Raw genomic sequence first — 18,138 nt, 5'->3', positions numbered from 1 at the left:
GGCCGAGGCCACCTGAGATCACTAGGACACACATTCTATTGGTCGTTCCCGCCACAGGGAGGATGCTGGGGCCCAGAGCCGGCCACTCAGCCACTCAGCCAGCATCCACTTTCCCCTCGCCTCAGGATGAGCTGGAGCTGTGAGGCAGCAGTGTGGGCTGGCAGCCTCCGGGAGCCGCAGCCTGGCTGGTGTCCACATTCTTCCGCTGCTCCATGGCTTTAAAAGGAGCGGGGCTCACTCAGCCCCCATGCCCGACTCCCTCAGGCTGGCACCAAGCCCTGCTGTCCTGAGTGGGGTCTGCGAGAGGCCCCAGCCCTGAGGAGTCCCCGAGGGGCCGGGCTGGTTGAGGCGGCTGGTGGGAACAGGCTGTGACTCAGACACAGACACGGACACAGACATGACACGGATGCCCATCCGGCTCCGCCCAACCCGGCCGGCCCTCTGCCCACCCCTGACTCCTCCCCGCCCCACGCCTGCCCCTGCCATGGACCCATCTGGGCACAGGCACCCCTCCCTCTCGGCTAGGCCACCTTGGCCTGGGCTCAGCACCTCCCGAGCTATTCCCCTCTGTGAGGCGGGGGTGGGGGTGGGGGTGGGGGGTCTCGGGCCCTTCCCTCCCCCGAGGAAGCTCTCCAGCCAGGCCTTCCCTGCCTGGCCTGCCTTTCTTGTCTACCTCACCCCCAGGCCCACTCCAGGCCCCTCTGTCAAGAAGCACCCGCTGACTGCTGGCCCTGGGGGCCGTGATGGGCTGCTCCCGACTGGCCTTACCCTGGCTGCAGGTGGGCTCAGCGCCTGTCCGGGGGACCGCCTCTGCTGGCCAGCAGCGCGGCTCTGCTGGAGGGCCCTCGGGGGCCGTCTTCACCTGCTCGCTGCACCGCGGCTCCTGGGGCAGGAAGCCCGTGCCCTCTGCCCCTCCTGCCAGCTCTTCTTCCTCTGTGGAAACACAGCACGGCTATGGGTGACACGCCCCCCACCCTTGGGATAGGGGCCTCCACCTCCACCATGGCCGCGCAGGGGCTCCGCTGGAACAATCGCCCGGGTGGGGCCAGGCTGCTACCAGCAGGAAACCGCTCACCCCTGTGGACATGCTATGAACCTGACACAGCAGGGGCCCCACCCCAGCTCACAGGAGTGGCCACTGGACCGAACAATCCAGCTAAGGACAAAGTAGATGGAGCGGTGGCGGGCCTGGCACCCTCCCGCCAGGCCACACCTTCCAGGCGTGAGGAGGGGGCTGGGAATCAGCCTCCGTGGTGCCAGGTGGTCAGTCGGCACAGGTGTGCCTGCCCCCAAGGCCCCCGGCCACGTCCGGCCTCTTTGCACTCCCATTCCTCCTCCTTCCCCTTGAGGCCCGGACTCTCCTGCCACGCCGGCCATGACCCCAACACCCAGCCGCTCCCCACTTGGGGTGACGCTGGCCCCTCCCTGGCTGGGCAGGACAGATGGGCCTCCTGCCTGTCAGCTCCAGCTCCTGGAGGACAGCACCTGCCCTGCTGCCTGGCCAAGAGCCACGCCCTCCCTTCTTGGTTCTGACTGCCCGGCAGTCAGGGTCACAGCCTCTTCGTTCCCAGGGTCCAGCTCCACACACTGCCACAGGCAGGGATGAGCTGCCACAGGCAGGCATGAGCCCCGCAGGCAGGGATGAGCCCCTTGGAGCTGCCCTCCTGGGCCCCGCGGAGCAGAGCTGCCCTCCTGGGCCCCGCGGCAGGAATGGGTCACTGCACTGGGCACGCACCCACGATGCGATGCAGGCCCGGTGGCTGTCTGGTCCAGGGCCTTCCATAGGTGGCAAAGCCCTGCCTGGCTGGGCCCAACACTGAGGGCCTGGCCAAGCGACCTGGAGCGGCTGCTTGGGTTAGGGGAGCGGGCAGGGGGCTACCTTGCTGTGAGCAGTCTACAGGCCAGGCTGGCAGGAAGCGAAGTCTGCCCTCAGGGGGCAGGTATCAGTCCCTCCTGCTCCCAGGGCACGGTCCGGCCTCCCTTCTTGATGGGTGGCCAGAGGAGGAGGGACACTCGAGGCAGTGGAGATGTGCTTCCTAGGCCAGGCGGCCCCGTGAGGAGGACCACAGCGCGGTGGTGGGGGTACCAACGGGGAGGGGACCTGCCTGGTGCCTCAGCCTTCAGGGAAGAGCTATCCGGGGCTCCCCGAGCCCCCAGGCCTCAGGCTCTGTGGAAGCAGGGGGACGGGCGGGAATCCTGAGCCATCGGGGCAACTCTCCCTGCTCTCTAGGCAGACTCACAGCCTGGCCGCTGAGTCCCCAAGGCCCAGTGTCCTGGAGGCGCCCCTGACCCAGGCTCAGACTCTCCCTGGCTTCTTGACTGGCACGAGGCCGGCACTGTGGCCCCCTCAACCCCGTCCGGCGGGCGGCACCCTGCACAGACAGGTGCTCCCTGCCCTGAGTCCTGACCCAGCTGGTCCCACGGCCTGGAGCCCCCACTCCCCACCCCTGGAGCCCTGACCACCTCAGCAAGAGGGACCCTCAATCACTCATGGGCCAGGCACCGTCAGCAGGAAATCCGGTCCTGGCCTGTGGCGGGCAGACACCCAAGGAGACAGGGAGGTGAGCAGACAGGGGCAGCGATGGGCAATGTCAGGGCCCCTCTTGGGGGACACACAGTGGAGGAACAGAGGAACCAACAGCTGGCGAGAACCTGAGGCCACCAACAACCTGAGAGCGCCCAGGGGACCAGCTGATGGCCTGACGCCCCCGAAGTTCTGATCCTCTGGGGCAGGAGTCAGGCGGGGGCGGCGACAGGCCAAGGGACAGCAGCCAGGTCTTCGTGGAGTGAGTGGCTTCCCTGGGCCGTGGATGGTCATTGCTGCCACCCTGTGAAGTCACCCCCAGCAAAACCCGCCTGTAGGGCCGTGCTCACCGTCTGCCACCGTTGCTCTGCTGGGTGTGGACAGCGAGACACATGGGACAGCAGAGAGGAGATGCCCAGGCCACTGGGTGGAGCCGCACCTGTGGTCCTTCGGCCTCAGAGGCTCCTCCCTAAACACTCGGCTGCAGGGGCTACCTCAGGGGAGGTGACTGTCTCAGGCCGTGGTCAGCACCGCTGTGACTGGCTGGGTAGAGGGTCCCTGCACTTCCCCACCTTCAGAGCAAACTAGGGACCCATGAGGTTGGGGGCCTGGGCCCTCAGCCTCCATCTGGGCCGAGCAGCCTGTGTCAGCAGCGCTCCTGGTCATGGCTAACCGGGCTTCCAGGTCTGGCTCCGGCCGGGCACTCCTGCTAGGGCTGACTGTCCCCTTGTTCAGATGGGTCAGGAAATGACATGGCCGAGCCTGCATGGTGGACAGTAGCACCCCAGCTGTGGCCCTCCATGTCGATGGCTCCTGGTGGACAGGTGAGCCTGGCCTTCAGGGACGAGCAGGGATGTGCGGGCAGGTGGGAGCCCGGCCCCGGGTCCGCAGAGCAGAGAGGGAGAGGTGCAGGGTGTGTGTGCGTGTGTGTTTGTCCTGAAGCGTCTGCCCTCCCTGGTCTGCTGGCTGCCCCCGCCCGTGGGCTGCCGTTCCCATTCCCAGTGGCATCTAGATTTGGAAGGAACTGGGGCTCCCTCCTGCCGACAGAGCCCCCAGCCCCATCCTTCCGCAGCCCCGGCCTCAGCCTGGCCGGCTTCCGTCTGCCTTGCCCCGGGGGCGCAGGGGCTGGGCAGGTCTGCCCCACAGCCCAGCAGGTACCCAGGACTGCTCACAGGCCTGAGAGGTCTCATGTGCACTGGGGTCAGGACCCCCTCCCCACTCCTGAATCCTCGTGGGAGGAGAAACATGGTGAGGTGGGTGCTGTGCGGGTGGGGTGGGGTGGAGACAGCTTCTCAGGGATCACCAGGCTGGAGGCGCCCACACTCTCCATGCAATGAGCAGGACTTGCCGCTGGCTGGCAACGGGGTCTGGGCCCTGCTCTGGCCCAGCCGGGCCTCACCACTAGGTGAAGGGGATGGGACTCACCTGGGCCCGAAGAGGACATGCTGGGGGTGGCCTCGGGCCTGTGTGGCCGTGGGGGCCCGGGATCCTTGGACGGGTCTGGGGTAGAGCCTGACGCCGAGGGAGGACAGGTGACAACAGCCGGGGTGGCAGCCTGCGCAGGACGAGGCTTGGTGTGGCTATCGCTGGTTCGCTGCGGGGTGTCTGTCGGCGTGGGGTCGGGGGCTGCAGGGGCCACAGCTGTAGGGAAGAAGTTCTCTCGGCTGTCCTTAGGGTGCTTTGGGGTGGTGGGTGTGTCCCCTGCAGCCTGGGAGGACAAAGGGGAAGTGAGGGAGGCCAGCCAGGCAGGCCTGAGTCCACGCTATCCCCCAGGACACCTGTCATGGTGCCCCACTCTGGGCCCCAATGCTAGCAGGGAGGCCCACTCTGCCAACTCGGGACACCGCTGGGGGCCCAGAGTTCGTCCCTAGGAGAACTTCCAGGCCACGCTGGCAAGGGCTCAGTGGAGGGGCATCAGGCTGGCCGGGATCTTCACCCTCCCACTCCTGGGTGCCAACCATGACCCGGGGCACAGGTCGGTGGCCCCCAAGGGGGGACTGCAGTATGGGAGGTCAGTCTTGGAGGGCGACTTCCCAAGGCCACTGGTGGAGGGGTCCTGAGACAGCCGGGATGACACCGCAAGAGTCAGCTCCTGGGCTTTGTGCAGCCCCAAACCCACAGCACCCGAGGCGGCCCCAAGCGTGGCCCCTGCCGGCAGCCTGGCCTCGGCTGCCCCGTGGTTCCCCCACCACAGGCCGTTGGTTCTCAGGGAGCCGGGCCCTTCAGGGCCTCCCCATCTTTGTGCACACAGTTCCCTCTGCTGCTAAGCCTTTTCCACTTTGCACCTGAAGCCCACTCCCCAGATGGTGTGAGGGCCACGGCTCCCTGAGAGCAGCTGCGAGGTGGGGCAGGGGCTCCGCGCGGCCTCTGGCAGCAGAGCTGAGGGCTGCACCCTAGTGCCTGAGCCACATCCCAGCCTGCAGGCTACCAGCCCCAGGCCCACCATACTTGGAGCCAGCCCACACCAGGGCCGTGGGGACCCCTGCCCAGGGCTGCAAGTGCGGGAGCCTCACGCCTGCTGGGAGCACGCCCCATCCCCAGCTTCACGGGGTGCGGTCAGCCCGGCGACTCTGCTGTGCAGTGAGTGTCTGGGATGAGCCCAGACCTCCAGTGGGAGGGTGGGCAGGACAGGACCTGTCTGTTGTGGGCAGACACATGGGGAAGGTGGGTGCTGTGTCCCTGTCCTGCGGGAGCCACGGGTGATGGCACTCAGCCTCTAATTATGTCCCGAGCACCCTCCTGGCATGTGCCGGGCCGTGTGGCAACTCGGAAATGCCTCCAGCAAAATGGACACAAAATGGGTGGGAGCAGTGGCTCCCAGGGCCGTGGCCGCCTCCCCCGCAGCACTGGCCAGAGGCGGGCCCAGGACAGCTGTGACCGACATGGTTGTCATCCCTGAGGTCGCTTCCTAGGCTCCTCTGACAGGCCAGGTCCCAGCTGGGTGCTGGTCCTCCGTGGGCCTCCATCTCCCCATGTCCCCTCCTTGCCCTTGGCTCCTGCCAGCTCAGCACCCCCTTTTACCTCAGACCAGAGACCAGTTAAGGGGGAAGCTGTCTGGAGGTTTCCTGTGTGGTTCTATCATTTCAAGCACCTTAAAAGTCTGCATCAGAAACAGCCCTCCTTTCTCTGGAGTGATCACTGCCCACCTGCCCCAGTCTGGGTTGGTGGAGGAGGCAGGAGGGGGACCCCTGGGCCCGACCCTGCTCTGGGGCACTGGGCAGTCGTTTCTGTCCCACGGAGCAGAGGTTGTGACGAGGTGGCTGCACTGTGAACTCTGCTGCCTTGGCAATAGCAGGGCGGTGGGGACTGCCGGCAGGGGGACACCTGTCTCCAGGGATTCCTGCCCTCAGCTGGGGGTCTGGCCCACCTATGTGGCCCACAGTCCACTTGGTGAAGGTTGAACCCCTGGGCTTCCTCAGACCCAGAACCCAGGTGGGGTAGTGGCCCGCTGCCCCACTCCACTGAGAAAAAGCCCATCTGGACACCGAGGGGCAGCCAGCCGCTGAGGGACTAGGACACGACTCCCCGGCTGCAGCTGGACGCCCACTGCCCTGAGCTCCTGCCTCTGGACTCCCTCATGACACCCTTCCCCAGGGGGCCCAAAGAAGAGTGATGACTGGGAAGGCCGGGCCTGCTGCTGGGGCAGGGCAGTCAGGACACCCCTGGGGACAAAGAGGCCGCACCTACCCAAATGGCACGTACCTGCCCTTTGACCTAGTGACCTGGCCCGGGACCATCCCCACCTGTGGCTCACCCGACCTGGCCCCTGCCCCAGCCCACCCTCTCCACCCAACAGCAGGGAGTCTTCCCAAAACACGATGCTGGACAAACACCAGGACCCCGCCCACCCTGCTCCTATCAGCCCCGTATCCCGGCTCCACCTCTGTGCAGAGGAAGGACCTTTCCAGTTGAAGTCGGACTAAGTAGGGAACATCCTCCCTGTTTAGAGAAAAGGTGCGGAGGTGAGGGGACCTTCGTGTCACACGCCCAGTCAGAGCTGGGGTCTGGTGCACCCCCAGGCGGGTTGTCAGGGGCTCCTTCAGGGCCTGAGGCTCAGCTGCCCATCTCCCCTGGGCCCACCTGACCAGCCTGCAGCCCGGGGCGGGCTCTGTATGACGAGGCTGGCACAGGCAGGGTCACGCTTACCTGTCTCTGGGCGGCGGCCCCAAGGTGGACCTGACAGAACTTCACGGCCTGCTCCAGGGCAGCCTCCTCGTCCACCTGAGCAAGGAGATGCCCAAGGTCAGAGGGCAGGGGCCTCGGTGGCCAGCCTTCCCCCGGCCCCTGGTGTTTGAGGACAGCTCCCAGGGTGAGCCCTCCCACCGCTGCTCCCCCCAGGACCCCAGCCCTGTCTCCCAGGCCCATCTGCCAGGGGCACTGCTCTGGGCCCAGATGGCCAAGCCACGTTCATGTCTGTGGCTGTGCTATTTCATCCTCGGGGGCTGAGGCTGGCAGACTCTGAGCCAGAACCTGCCCCTCATGTGGGCAATGAGGCCGGAGAGACCTGGGGGTCACCCTGGATGAGCAGCAGACAGGGCATGAGGGAGACAGCCAGCCTGGAGTGGTGAAAGGGCCCGCCCTCACCAGCAGGGAATGCAGGGCTTTTTTTCTAGTTTATCAGCAACAAAAAAAGTTACTGCTGGATGCTTGTGAGGTGGTGATAAGACAGACACCCTCAAGAGCTGCAGTGCAAATTAACACAAGTTAAAGGGAAAACAGTGTATCAAGATGGTCACCCTGTATGAACCAGTCACAGTGCAGGGTTCTTCCTGTGGAAAGAACCTATTTTTCTCTAAATAGAGAAAAAAACGTGTGCCTAATGGAGTTTTTTAAAAAGAAACAGAATAAGAAGGGCTCCTCCACTGCAGCCCCCTACTCGGGGGCCCCGACTCCCTGTGCCAGACTTGACAAGATTTCTGCAAAGTGGCTTCCTTTCCTTTATGGGTGAATATAAACATTTAAAAGCATGTTGTTTTCCTTTTGCTTTTTGGTATATGTTTCCCCAGGTTTACTAACGTTTAGTTGACAAATAAAATTGTAACATATCTGAACCTATCTCGTGCTTACAGTAGAAAACCTCAGAGGTGACCAGGAATGACTCTGAAAGCCCACCCCGGGCGGCCTGGCCGTGATCACGCTTGGGAACAGAGCCGCCAGGCCCGCCCCAAGGCCACCCACCTGCCTGATGAGCATGTAGCTCTCGGACATGATCCTCTCGATGCGGCCCAGGTCATAGGCCACGCCCTTCTGGCCCTGCTGCCACACTCGGTAGGCGTCCAGCAGGAGGGTCTTGCCAGACTCCGTGTCCTCCAGGAGCTTCCTCTTGCGGCTAGGCCGTGGAGGTGCCTCCTCGGGGTGGCTGCCTGTCCTGGGTCCAGGGGTGGCGGCCGGGGCAGCGGCGGCGGCTGGTGGGGCCGGTGTGGGCGGGCTGGGCTGCTGCCGGGCGCTGATGCTCAGCTCCTCCAGGGACAGCTCGGCTGGCCGGCTCTCGGGGCCCCAGTCTCTTGGGGGGCGGCCTGGCTGCAGGGGTGGTGCCCGCTCCGAGTCTGAGCCACGGGTGGCGGCCTCCCCCGTGTCCATGGGCTCTGTGGGGCCTGCCCGGGGGCTCTCATTGTCCTTCCACTCCCCGCCCTGGTCTGCACCATCTCCTGCATGCACAGCCACAGGTCGGTGGTTGTGGGGGCCTGCTTTGCCCCCTGGCTCGGCCCCTGGCCCTGAGCCATCAGCCAGAGGAGGCTTCTTGGGGTGCGGGAGGCCTTCCTGGCCACCCTCAGGACTGGCCTTGTGGGAGACGTCGGTAGTCATCCTGGCTCCAGGGAAGCCACAGGCCTTGGGCCCTGGGCGTTCTGACCCCTGTGAGGAAACCAATGGTAAGACTCAGTGTGTCTGGTGTTTCTGCCACAAGAAAGCACCCTTGGGCGCCAGGTTTGCCCACCCACCAAGGCCACTCAGGCTCTGCCCATCTGCCCGCTGGCCAGGGCTGGGCCTGGAGAGCTGCCTGGGAAGGCCCTCCCGACTCTGAAGCTCCGGCCTTGACGGGGGCCGATGAGGCTTTGGAGATGGCTCTGCTCTTGAGGACCAGCTGGCCCTCGCCAAATGGCTTCTCTATGTGCGGGCGCCTCGCGGGGAAGTGACCTGCCAGGGCCACCAAGTGTGCTCACTGCAGAGCCGAGTCCACCCTGAGCCCCTGCACCAGGGCCCAGCCAGTTCTGCTGGGCAGGGGGGCATTGTAGCCAGATGGCCCTGGCTCCCAGCGGCCCTGCCTGCTAGGCTGGTGACCAGCCTCCGGGCCCTCAGGGTACCCAGCTGTGAAGAGGGACCGTGTGTGCACCAGCTCCTGGGGGCTGGCGGGTGAGGGTGCGGGGCCACTGGCTTTGCCATCTGCTCCACTGTGAGAGCTGCTGTCTCCTGAGCTGGTCCTGCCGGGCGGGGCTGCCTCAGGAGCCTCACCACCTTCCTCACCAACCACGAGCTCACTTTAGCCAAGTGCGTCAGTGCCTCACACGAGGTGATTGCGAGTTCCTCTTTGAACTGACCTTCCCACCTGGGGAGGCAGGTGAGTACTGCCCACAGGTGGGGGTGTGGGGACCTGCCCAGGGTGGGCGGGGTGTACCTCCGAGAGCTCACTCAGTGTGTCCTCCAGCACCTTCACAGTAAGGATGAAGGCCCGCTGAGCCAGGACCTGGCGGTCGGCATCTCGCAGATACTTCCTGCAGGCATGCGGGGGTGGCCAGAGCATCAGAGCTGGATGGCGGCCCGTGCCCCTCTGAGTCCCACCCGCCTGGGGCCTGCTCCCCAGAAGTGTTCCCCGAGCCTCCTCCTCCTCGCCCAGCACTGTGTCCTGGGCCCCCCGGAGCTGGGCTGTGAGCCCCAGGGGTGGGGCGGGGCAGGCCAGGCTCAGTGAGCTTGGGGGCCCCCGGCTTCTCTCCCACAGGCCCATCTCTAGGGAGCTCCAGGCCCCTGCTGAAGCCCCCACCCTAGCCCCTGGCATGGCTCAGGTGAGTGCGACAGCGAAGAGGTGAGGCATGGTGCTGGCAGCAGGAGGCCTTGCAGCCGGGCCACTCCACGTCTGAACTGTGTCTCTCCTGGGACCCCCCTCCCCGCAACCACTGCAAGTGGCGGCTATCCCTCAGTCCTATCTGTCCCAAGAGGTCTCTGGTTACCTCTGAAGCCCAGGCCCCCTGTGGCTCGGCCCACTATTACTGGCCTTCACCTGGGGACCCTGGCTGTTGTCCCCACGAGCTGACAGCATCCCCAGGCGCCCCGAGCTGGGGGAAGCAGAAGGGCTAGCTTGTCCAGAGTCTCAGTGGGGAAACCAAACCCAGTGGGGAGAGCCCGTGCTTGCCCCGGGGAGTCTGGGGCAGGGGCGCTGGTGTTTGGTTTCCAGACAGCGGGACAGAGAGGGCCTTGAGGAGAAGGACTGGGTTGGGCTCCCTGCTTGTGTAGACGCCCCAGGCAGACGGGGCCGAGCGGCTCCAGGCAGTACGTGCTTGTGCTCTGAGCCACGGCAGTGTCAGCCGCCGCTGCAGGGCTGACCGCACGCTGGACTGGGCCGGCCGGCCGGGCGGCTGCACTCACTTGCCCTGGTCCGGGGTCCGCTGCAGCATGGAGGAGACCTTCAGCAGGGTGCTGTGGTCCCGGAGCTGGGCCAGCACCTTGAGCAGCAGCACAATGGAGCGGTTCATGTGCCAGGCAAAGCTGCCCGGCCGGTCGATCTCGTCCACGGGGATCCGCCAGATGCCCTGCGGGATGGACGCGGCGGGCATGAGAGGAGGGCCGCTGCGACCAGAGCCTGCCCTGGGGCCCAAGGGGACGGGAGTACGGCCCCCCACCTGCTTCCTCCCACAGATGGGGGGCAAGGACGTGTGCATAGTTCTGCACCCTCCTCTTCCGAAAGGCTGCACAGCCTCCGTTTACTTGATCGGCTCCCACGGGAAGCAAACGGGTTGCACCTGGTCAAATGGCAGGACTGGGAGAAGCCGGGGCCTAGGCGTCTCCTGCACAGGTGCTGACTTAGCGTGGGACCTGTTCCTAGAGGGAAACTCTAGGAACTCGTGAGGCCGAGGGTCAAAAGGTGCCGCCATACCACGGCAGCTGTGCTGGCCAGACAGGCCCAGGCCTGGGCCCCACCCATGGCTCTCCCTCCAGCAGTGGCCAGAGATTCGCAAGCCTGCCGAAAATGACCAGCAGCTCCCAGGATGCCGGGTTCCCTCAACACACCTTTGCCAGCACTTTGCTCTGGCTGGGATCCCCTCCGCACTTCCCCCATGGCTAACTCCACTGTCTGACGGCTGAGCGGGGGCAGGACTGGCTCTGGGGAGCCCCACTGCCATCTCCCCCCCGGCCGTGCTTAGCCCACCGCTGTACCCGGCACCCTGCCTATCACCACCCCCAAGGTCTGGTTCCCTGAGGTGCCCCCCCACCAGCATGGGGTCTGACACCCGCTCAGACCCAGTCAAGGTGAGGTGAAGCCCAGGATGGCTGAGGGAGAGAATGACAAGTGAACAGAAGCTCACACCTCTGAGCCATATCTCTGGGGCAGGTTCCCAGATGGGTCCCTGCAGCTGACCCCTGGAGAAACTCCTGCCCAGGAAGGACAGAGCCGTGAGCGCCGCTGCCTCTCCAATGTGCGGCCCACGGCAGGGTGTCCAGGCAGAGCCCCTCTCAGGGCCCTACTCCCGTGGGAGCTGGAGGACGGTCCACGGCACCCTCCCTGCTCCAGCAGCCCTGGGAAGGAAGCCAGAGCCCCTCCAGGCCTGAGCCATTTGGGCAAGAGAGGAGCTTGAGGGCTTCCCTGGTGGTGCAGTGGTTAAGAATCTGCTGCCAATGCAGGGGACACGGGTTCGAGCCCTGGTCCAGGAAGATCCCACATGCTGCGGAGCAACTAAGCCCGTGCGCCACAACTACTGAGCCTGCGCTCTAGAGCCCATGCTCTACAACAAGAGAAGCCACTGCAACGAGAAGCCCATGCGCTACAACGAATAGTAGCCCCAGCTCGCCGCGACTAGAGAAAGCCCGTGCACAGCAACAAAGACCCATCGCGGCCAATAAATAAATAAATGTATAAAAAAAAAAAAAAAAAGAGAGGAGCTTGAAACCCTCAGGGCTGAGTCCCCGCAGCCTGCACGCCTGGTCCCCGGGCTCACAGTGGACACGGAGGGCCCACCCGGGCAGGCTGGGCCCCCGTCCAGACAAAACCAGGCGCCCGAGGCCACCCTCTCCCTGTGGCACTAACACCAATGCTGCATCTCCTACTGGGTGGGCGTGGCTTCTGCAGCAGTTCGGGGAAAGCTGCCACTGGAGAGGACGAGGGACAGCCAGAGTGGCCCAGGCACCCCGCCCCCAGGTGTGATGGCAGTGGCCAGGAGGGTGCCAGGCCCAGCAGTATAAGACCAAGGAAGGGCCCGCCCCACCAAGGCACTTCAGACATCACCGTGGTCCCCACCACAGCCTGCAAGGGGCGGTGACACAAGGCATCTACCTGTTTTTTTTTCCCCTTGGGGTGAGGGTGCCAAAACGAGCCGAGGCACACGCTGAGAAACTCCCTGGACGGCACGGTGTCCCTCCCTTCCCCTGCCACAGTGGGCTAGCCTCCCGCCACTGCCAGCCCACTGGGAATTGCCAGGCAATGCCTCAATGAAGACAATTTCCGGGTGACACTGAGAGGGGTCTGCCTGCCACCTGCCCTGTCACACGGAGGCAGTACCCGCTGCCCGGCTCACCCTCTGGGACTGCTCTCCCCGCCCGGCACTGACGGTCTGGTGCATCACGATCACGGACGTTTCCAGGCAGACAGCTGGCTGAATCTGCTTGCTGTGTAGGTGGGAAGCCTGGGCCAGCAAGGGGCAGCCCGCCCCCAGCCACACTGCTGGACAGCAGCCAGCCCGGAGGCATGGGGCCCCTCCCGCCTCAGCCACTGACTCAGCCTGCTGAGCAGCCCCTCCTCGGGCAGCCAGGACACAGCCACCAGGACAGGTCCCGTTTGCATCCCTTCACACAGGAGTTCAGCAGCAGAGGCCCCCATGCACCCACCCAGAGGGCACGTGTGCAGGCCCCAGGGAGGGCAGGGAGCGCACTGGGGCGGAGAAGAACGGGGGCAGCAGAGCGCGGCTGCGCTGGGGGGCCTGAAGGACAGGCCAAAGCAGGATCCCAGCGAGCAGGAGCCACGCAGCAGACAGCCCACAAGGAGAGTCCGGGACAGGGTGCCTCGAGGGAGGGAGGCAGCTCTGGTGCCAGGCGGGGCTGGGGGGCCACGACTCAGGCTCCCTCCTCACTGTGCCCTCCCCCAGACTCCCCTCTCCCAGGCGGCAGGCACTCCATCCTGGCAGGGATGCCGCCTGCTTGGAGAGCCGCGGGTGGTGCAGGGGGCGCAGCGGCAGCCTCAGAGCACTCAGAAATGCCAGGACTGTGCTCAGAGCTCACCCGTGTGCCAAGAGGCTCATCTGGAGTGTCCCAGCCGACCTGCAGCCCATCAGAACGGCTCTGGGCTCCTGGCTGACAGATGAGGTCACCGAGACAGACTGCAACCACCTGAATAATGCATGGAGCCCCAGACTCTGGGCCGAGTGCTTAATACCAGTTACCAAACCCTCCATGCAGCCCCGAGAGCCGGGCATCCTCCTGCTGCTCTTGAGGAAACCGAGCTGCAGCAGCTGAGCCCCACAGCGGGGCAGGCCAGGGGTCCTGGGAGCTGGGGTGGGTTGCCCTACTTGGGGACCCTTAAAGACGTCCCCGAGGGAGCTGACGCTGGGTCAGTGGCATGGTGGGGTACCATCGAACGTGCCATCCACTTACAAGGGGGGCTGTGAAGCACGGCGAGGCCAGAGCCTGGGCAGGAGGGCCATGAGGTTTTGGCCTCTGGTCACCGCAGCCTCGGCAGGTGGTGCCCCAGGGAAGGGACGGACAGCAGATGGCCCCACTGGCATGGAGCACTGCTCCTGGCTGCCAGGCCAAGGGCGTGCTCAGGCCCGTGGCTCACGCTGTCTCCAGCACATTGTGGTCTTAGGACAGCTTCCTCCTGGAAGGGCAGGGGCTCCTTTCTCCCCAGATTCATGATTGGCCGGCCAGTCCACACCTCCCTAACTGCCTCAGTGTGGGCCAGAAGGAGCCCCGGCTCCCTGCACCCCAGGAGGGCTGCCGGCACAGCCTCTTCATCCAACCCGGGGCCAACTCTGAGCCTGGCAGACGGAGGGCAGAGATCCAGACACAGTTCTGGTTCGCACGGCAAACCCAACCACCCTCTGCTGGGCCACCACTCGGGCCATTCTCCACGGCATACTTCAGGGTCGTTCCGGGGCTCCCGGCCCCATGTGTCACCTTCACGGACCCCACCTTTCAGTCAAGGCTCCTCCACTCCAAGGGCCCAGGCAAAGGCTCCCCAGGAAAACAAGGGACTGGGAAATGCCAGGGCAGGAAAGAAGGCCGAGAGAGGCACGGCCCAGTCAGGCTCCACTTCATCCGAGCCACACTCAGCCCCGGTGCCAGGCTTGTCTGGGAGGGGATGAGGCTCAGGCCATGGGGGCTGGGTGGAGACTCGGATTCGTCCTATGCCCACACCAGCAAGGACAGTCCGTGTGTGTGTAATCAACCCCGCCCAAGGCTGCCCAGTGACACTGGGGTGGGACCAGGACACAGGGGCCAGACCCTTTTGTCCCCCACTCTCTGCGCCCTCCCTGAAGGCTCACAAAAAAACAAGGAGTCAGCAACATGACCTGTGACTTACAGACGTCGAAATGGGGGTGCAGAGAATTAGACAGTGACACCAAGTCACTTCAGTCTTCAGCCGGGGCCTTGGAAGCCCTGCCCTCAGAGGGACGAGGGAGCCAGCGCCCTCCCCAGCACCCTGAGGGCCTCAGAGCCTTTGTGATCAAGTCCCTGGGGCCCTGTTGTGGGAGTCTTCCCGGAATCCTGGGCTCCTCCCGCTGTCCCCTGCTGCCCCACCCACGGGACTCAGATGTGGCCCCTTCCCCACTGTGCTGCCACCGGGGTCATGCCCAGCTGGGGCACCAGGTGTGGCTCAAACAGAAGGACAGAGGAGAAAGTAACGACAGCTAGGAGCACCCAGAAAGGCCGAGAAGCTGCTGCACCTAGGAGCCTCATGTAGGAAGAGAGGAGGGAAAGGCGATAGGGGACCCACAGCAGGCCAGAGGGCGGGAAGAGGTAGAAGCAGGTGGCTGGGCAGGCAACCCAGCAGGGCCTGTGTCTGCTTGGTGCCTTCCCAGGCCCAGCCCAGCCTGAGCAAGGGCTGCCACAGGGTGGTGTCAAGGGCCGACCTAGCTCTCGTGGGCAGCAGCCAGTCCTGAGGGCCTGAATCCTGTCGCGCGGCCCCCCCAGACTCTGAGCTGCCGCCGGTGGGCAGGCAGGAGGGGCTGAGTCTCTCTTGCTTCCTGGCCCCTCCACGCCCTGAATAGAGCTGGCCTTCTGGGGGGCCACCAGGCGGGCCTGCACACCCTCCACAAAAGGAATGTTCCCGGTCAAGACCACAAACCCTGGTCCCAAGTCCCCACAACCTTGGTGCAGCTCTCGGGCGGCTCTGAGGGAGTTGCCAGCGCTGCACTGGAGCCAAGGCCTGGTCAAGCGTGGGGGAGTCTGCACCCCAGATGGAGCCCCCGCAGGTGCTAGGGAGGCCCCTGGGTCCCCCAGGGCAGCTCAGCTTGGCAACTGCACAGAAAGCCAAGTGCATCCCAGGGACTGGGGGATCACATGGATGGGTCAGGCACACCCCCACAGGGGTCCATGCTGGTGGGATAGGCAGACACAGATGGCTGCCATCCAGGGCGGGGGGACAGATGAGAGATTGGAATAAGAAAAAAGGAGCTAAGAGAGCAAGAACTTCGGGGAGGGGGTTGTACAGGAAAAGCCAGGGAGGAAGCCAGAAAGGAGCAGGAGCCGGAGGAAGAGGGAGGGGAGCCCCTGCCAAGTGAGGGGAAATGGGCAGTCCCCTAGAGTCGACCTCGTGACCCAAGTGTCCTGAGCAGAAGGTACAGAGGAGCGTGAATTCTTTCACCTTAATTTTTAACTCAGTAATGGAGCACGCGTATTTTCCTGCACCATCAAAAACTCCCCATCACTTAAAAGGACCCCAGTGCGTCACCCTGCAGGTGTACCCTAACTCACTCGGTCCCCTCCTGGGTGACATTTGGGGTGGAGTCTTCAGGATCATTAGGAAGAATGTCGGCTGAACAGCCTTCCCCACAGAGCTTTTCTCCCTCTCCTCGGGCTGGACCCCTCCCCACAGAGGGGACAATGGTGGGCATGCAGCAGCGGGTGCTGTCCTGGAGGCCGTGCCTGAGCTCCTGATCTAAGATGCGGAGAGCGTCCCACCTGCCCAGGCCCTCCCAGCCCCCACCTGTCCCAGGCCCACAGCATGACAGGTAAGCAAGGCCTCCCCACAGCCGCTCAGCCCAACATCCCTGTTCACGGAGAACACAATGCTGTGAGCACCCCAAGGAGAGCCCACCTCCCGGGCAGAGGGATTCCTGCAGCCCACCCCCTTGGCATGGGTGCAGCAGTGACTCAGCGCTCCGAGCAGGCGAGGCCAGGAGAGTCTGCTGGCATCCCACTCCGAGGAGCAGTGGGCTGGGGGCTGTAGGAGCAGGAGGGTGAGAGGGAGCACCTCAGCAAGAAGGGGTGTCGGGGTAGGAGCTTAGGAGCCTTTTTTCCCAGAGAAGCATAAAAACTTTGTTTCCAGGACAGCCTCGGTGCCGCAGCCCAACCCTGAGCCGAGCAAAGAAAGTGTCGGTATCTTGACTGTGAGGCCTTGAGGTCAAGAGCGGCCCTGGGGAGAATACCGGCACCCTCCACAGTCTTGGGGAGACACCTGTTACCTGTAAGCCCACGCAAACCTCCCAAGCAGCGAGACCACTCAGAGAAGAGTGGAGAGGGCAGGGCTGCATCTGGTGCCCATGAGTCCCTGGGGCCGACAGTACTCACAGGGCACCTTCCCAGCTTCTCCCACACATGACCCCACTTACACCTCCCCCGGAGAGACTAGTTCCAAGGCACACAGCCAACAGGGAGATGAGCTGGCAGCAGAACTCAGCCTACCCAGCTCTTCCCGCTCCGCCCTGCCTGCCCCCAAGTAGGGTGAACATCACAGACAGGCAGGCCAGCAGGGTATCACCTCTCCCACCGCCGGCCCAGATGGCTCCATCACCTCCAGGAACTGCCCTGGTGGAGTCCTGAGGCCTTTGGGGCCAGGACTGCGTTTCCAGGTTGCCAGCTCCCCATCTTCCTGATGCCCTGCAGAACTAAGGGCCCTGCACCTCCCACAGCAATCGGAGCCACCATCCTGCTCCAGGCCTTCGGTTAAGGGCGCGACAGGGGCGGGCGAGGTTGAACACGCCTGGGGGCAGGAAGCCCTGCAGCCTCCTCTGCAAACCCATCAGAGCCACCTCTCTGGCCGCAGGGTTGCACAGAGGCCGCCAGGGGCGCCTTGGCCCTGCCCCCAGGAGCCGTCCAAGCTGGGCTGCGAAGGGAAAGGGATTCCCCGCGCCATCCACAGGTAATGAGTCCCCAGCAAGCGCTGGGGAAGCCTACAATTTGCCTGCGGCCGGTGCCCGCCCGTTTCCAGCCTCTTCTGCCAAATGAGATGTCGCACACGGGATCCCCAGAACTGCCAGGCCGTCCGTCCCCTCCCCCTCCGGGGAGAGGCAGAAATGACAAACAACTAAGAGCGCGGAGGCAGCCCACCCGGCAACTCCGCCGGGCCCCCCTCGCCTCCGCGCCGAGCCCCTCCGCCCCCTCCCGCCCACTCTGCGCGGGGCAGGGTCCCGGCCCAGCCCGGGGCTTGGAGTAGGCCAGGCGCTCGCCAAGCCCCGGCACCATCTTCCCACCCCCGCACGGCAGCTATTTATAGCCGGGGAAGCACCGCGCGGGGTGCCGCTGCCCACCCGCCGGCCGGCTCACCATCCCCGGTAGTGGCCCGCGCAGCTCCCGGTCCGCGCCGCCCGCCGCGAAGTTGCTGGGTCGGCGAGCTAGCGGCTTTCGCTTTCGCGGGGCCGGAGCAGCGCACACCCCCGCGCGCCCACTTGCGTCCCCGGCGGGTCGGCTGGGCTCGCCCCAGGCTCGCGGGCGGGCTTCTCCCCCGGGCCCCCCCGCCCCGGTCCGCCCGCCGCCCACCTGGCGCTGTGCGGGGACCCGGACAGGGGCAGGGGGCGCCGCGACCCCGCCGCCTGCCGACTTCCTCTGCCGCGGCGCCCGGGAAACCGCGGCCCGCGGGCTTCCTGCTGCGTCGGGCGGGCCGGGGGCCAGGCGGGGGGCGGCCGCGCGAGCCGGCCCGGAGGACTGAGCCAAAGCTCGGGAGAACGCAGAGCCTGCGGGCAGAGGGGAGACACTGTCGCGGCCCGGCCCCCGGCCCCCGCCCCGGCCCCGGGCAAGTTCCTACCCGCCGGCTCCGCCGTGGCATCTGTGCAGGGAGCTAGGGCGGGCGCCGGGCCATGGCGCGGAGGCTCGCTCGCTCGCTGGCTCGGAGGGCCGGGGCGGGGCGGCGGGGCCGGACGGGGCGCGGGCGCTCGCTCGCTGTTCGGCCTGGAAGCGGGCCCAGCGGCACGGCTGACTTTGCCGGCAAACACTCGCGGGTTCCGGGCCGGGCCGCTGAGGGTACGCGGGGCACA

General features: G+C 65.4%; 1 protein-coding gene across 1 annotated transcript in view; it reads right to left on the bottom strand.

The window, feature by feature from the left end:
* CABIN1 (calcineurin binding protein 1) overlaps positions 1-18,138 on the bottom strand; it is a 94,063-nt gene that overhangs the window by 1,397 nt on the left and 74,528 nt on the right. The window contains exons 31-36 of the mRNA XM_065889499.1: positions 10,103-10,266; positions 9,138-9,234; positions 7,703-8,377; positions 6,671-6,745; positions 3,950-4,232; positions 769-933 (exon numbers count right to left, since the gene is read on the bottom strand). Of these exons, the coding sequence (XP_065745571.1) occupies positions 769-933; positions 3,950-4,232; positions 6,671-6,745; positions 7,703-8,377; positions 9,138-9,234; positions 10,103-10,266 (1,459 nt within the window). The remainder of the gene's footprint in view (positions 1-768; positions 934-3,949; positions 4,233-6,670; positions 6,746-7,702; positions 8,378-9,137; positions 9,235-10,102; positions 10,267-18,138) is intronic.

This window comes from Phocoena phocoena, chromosome 13, assembly GCF_963924675.1.
Source record: "Phocoena phocoena chromosome 13, mPhoPho1.1, whole genome shotgun sequence".
Lineage (NCBI taxonomy): Eukaryota > Metazoa > Chordata > Mammalia > Artiodactyla > Phocoenidae > Phocoena > Phocoena phocoena.
The sequence above is the reverse complement of the archived record's forward strand: the minus strand, read 5'-3'. Positions and strand labels throughout refer to the sequence as shown.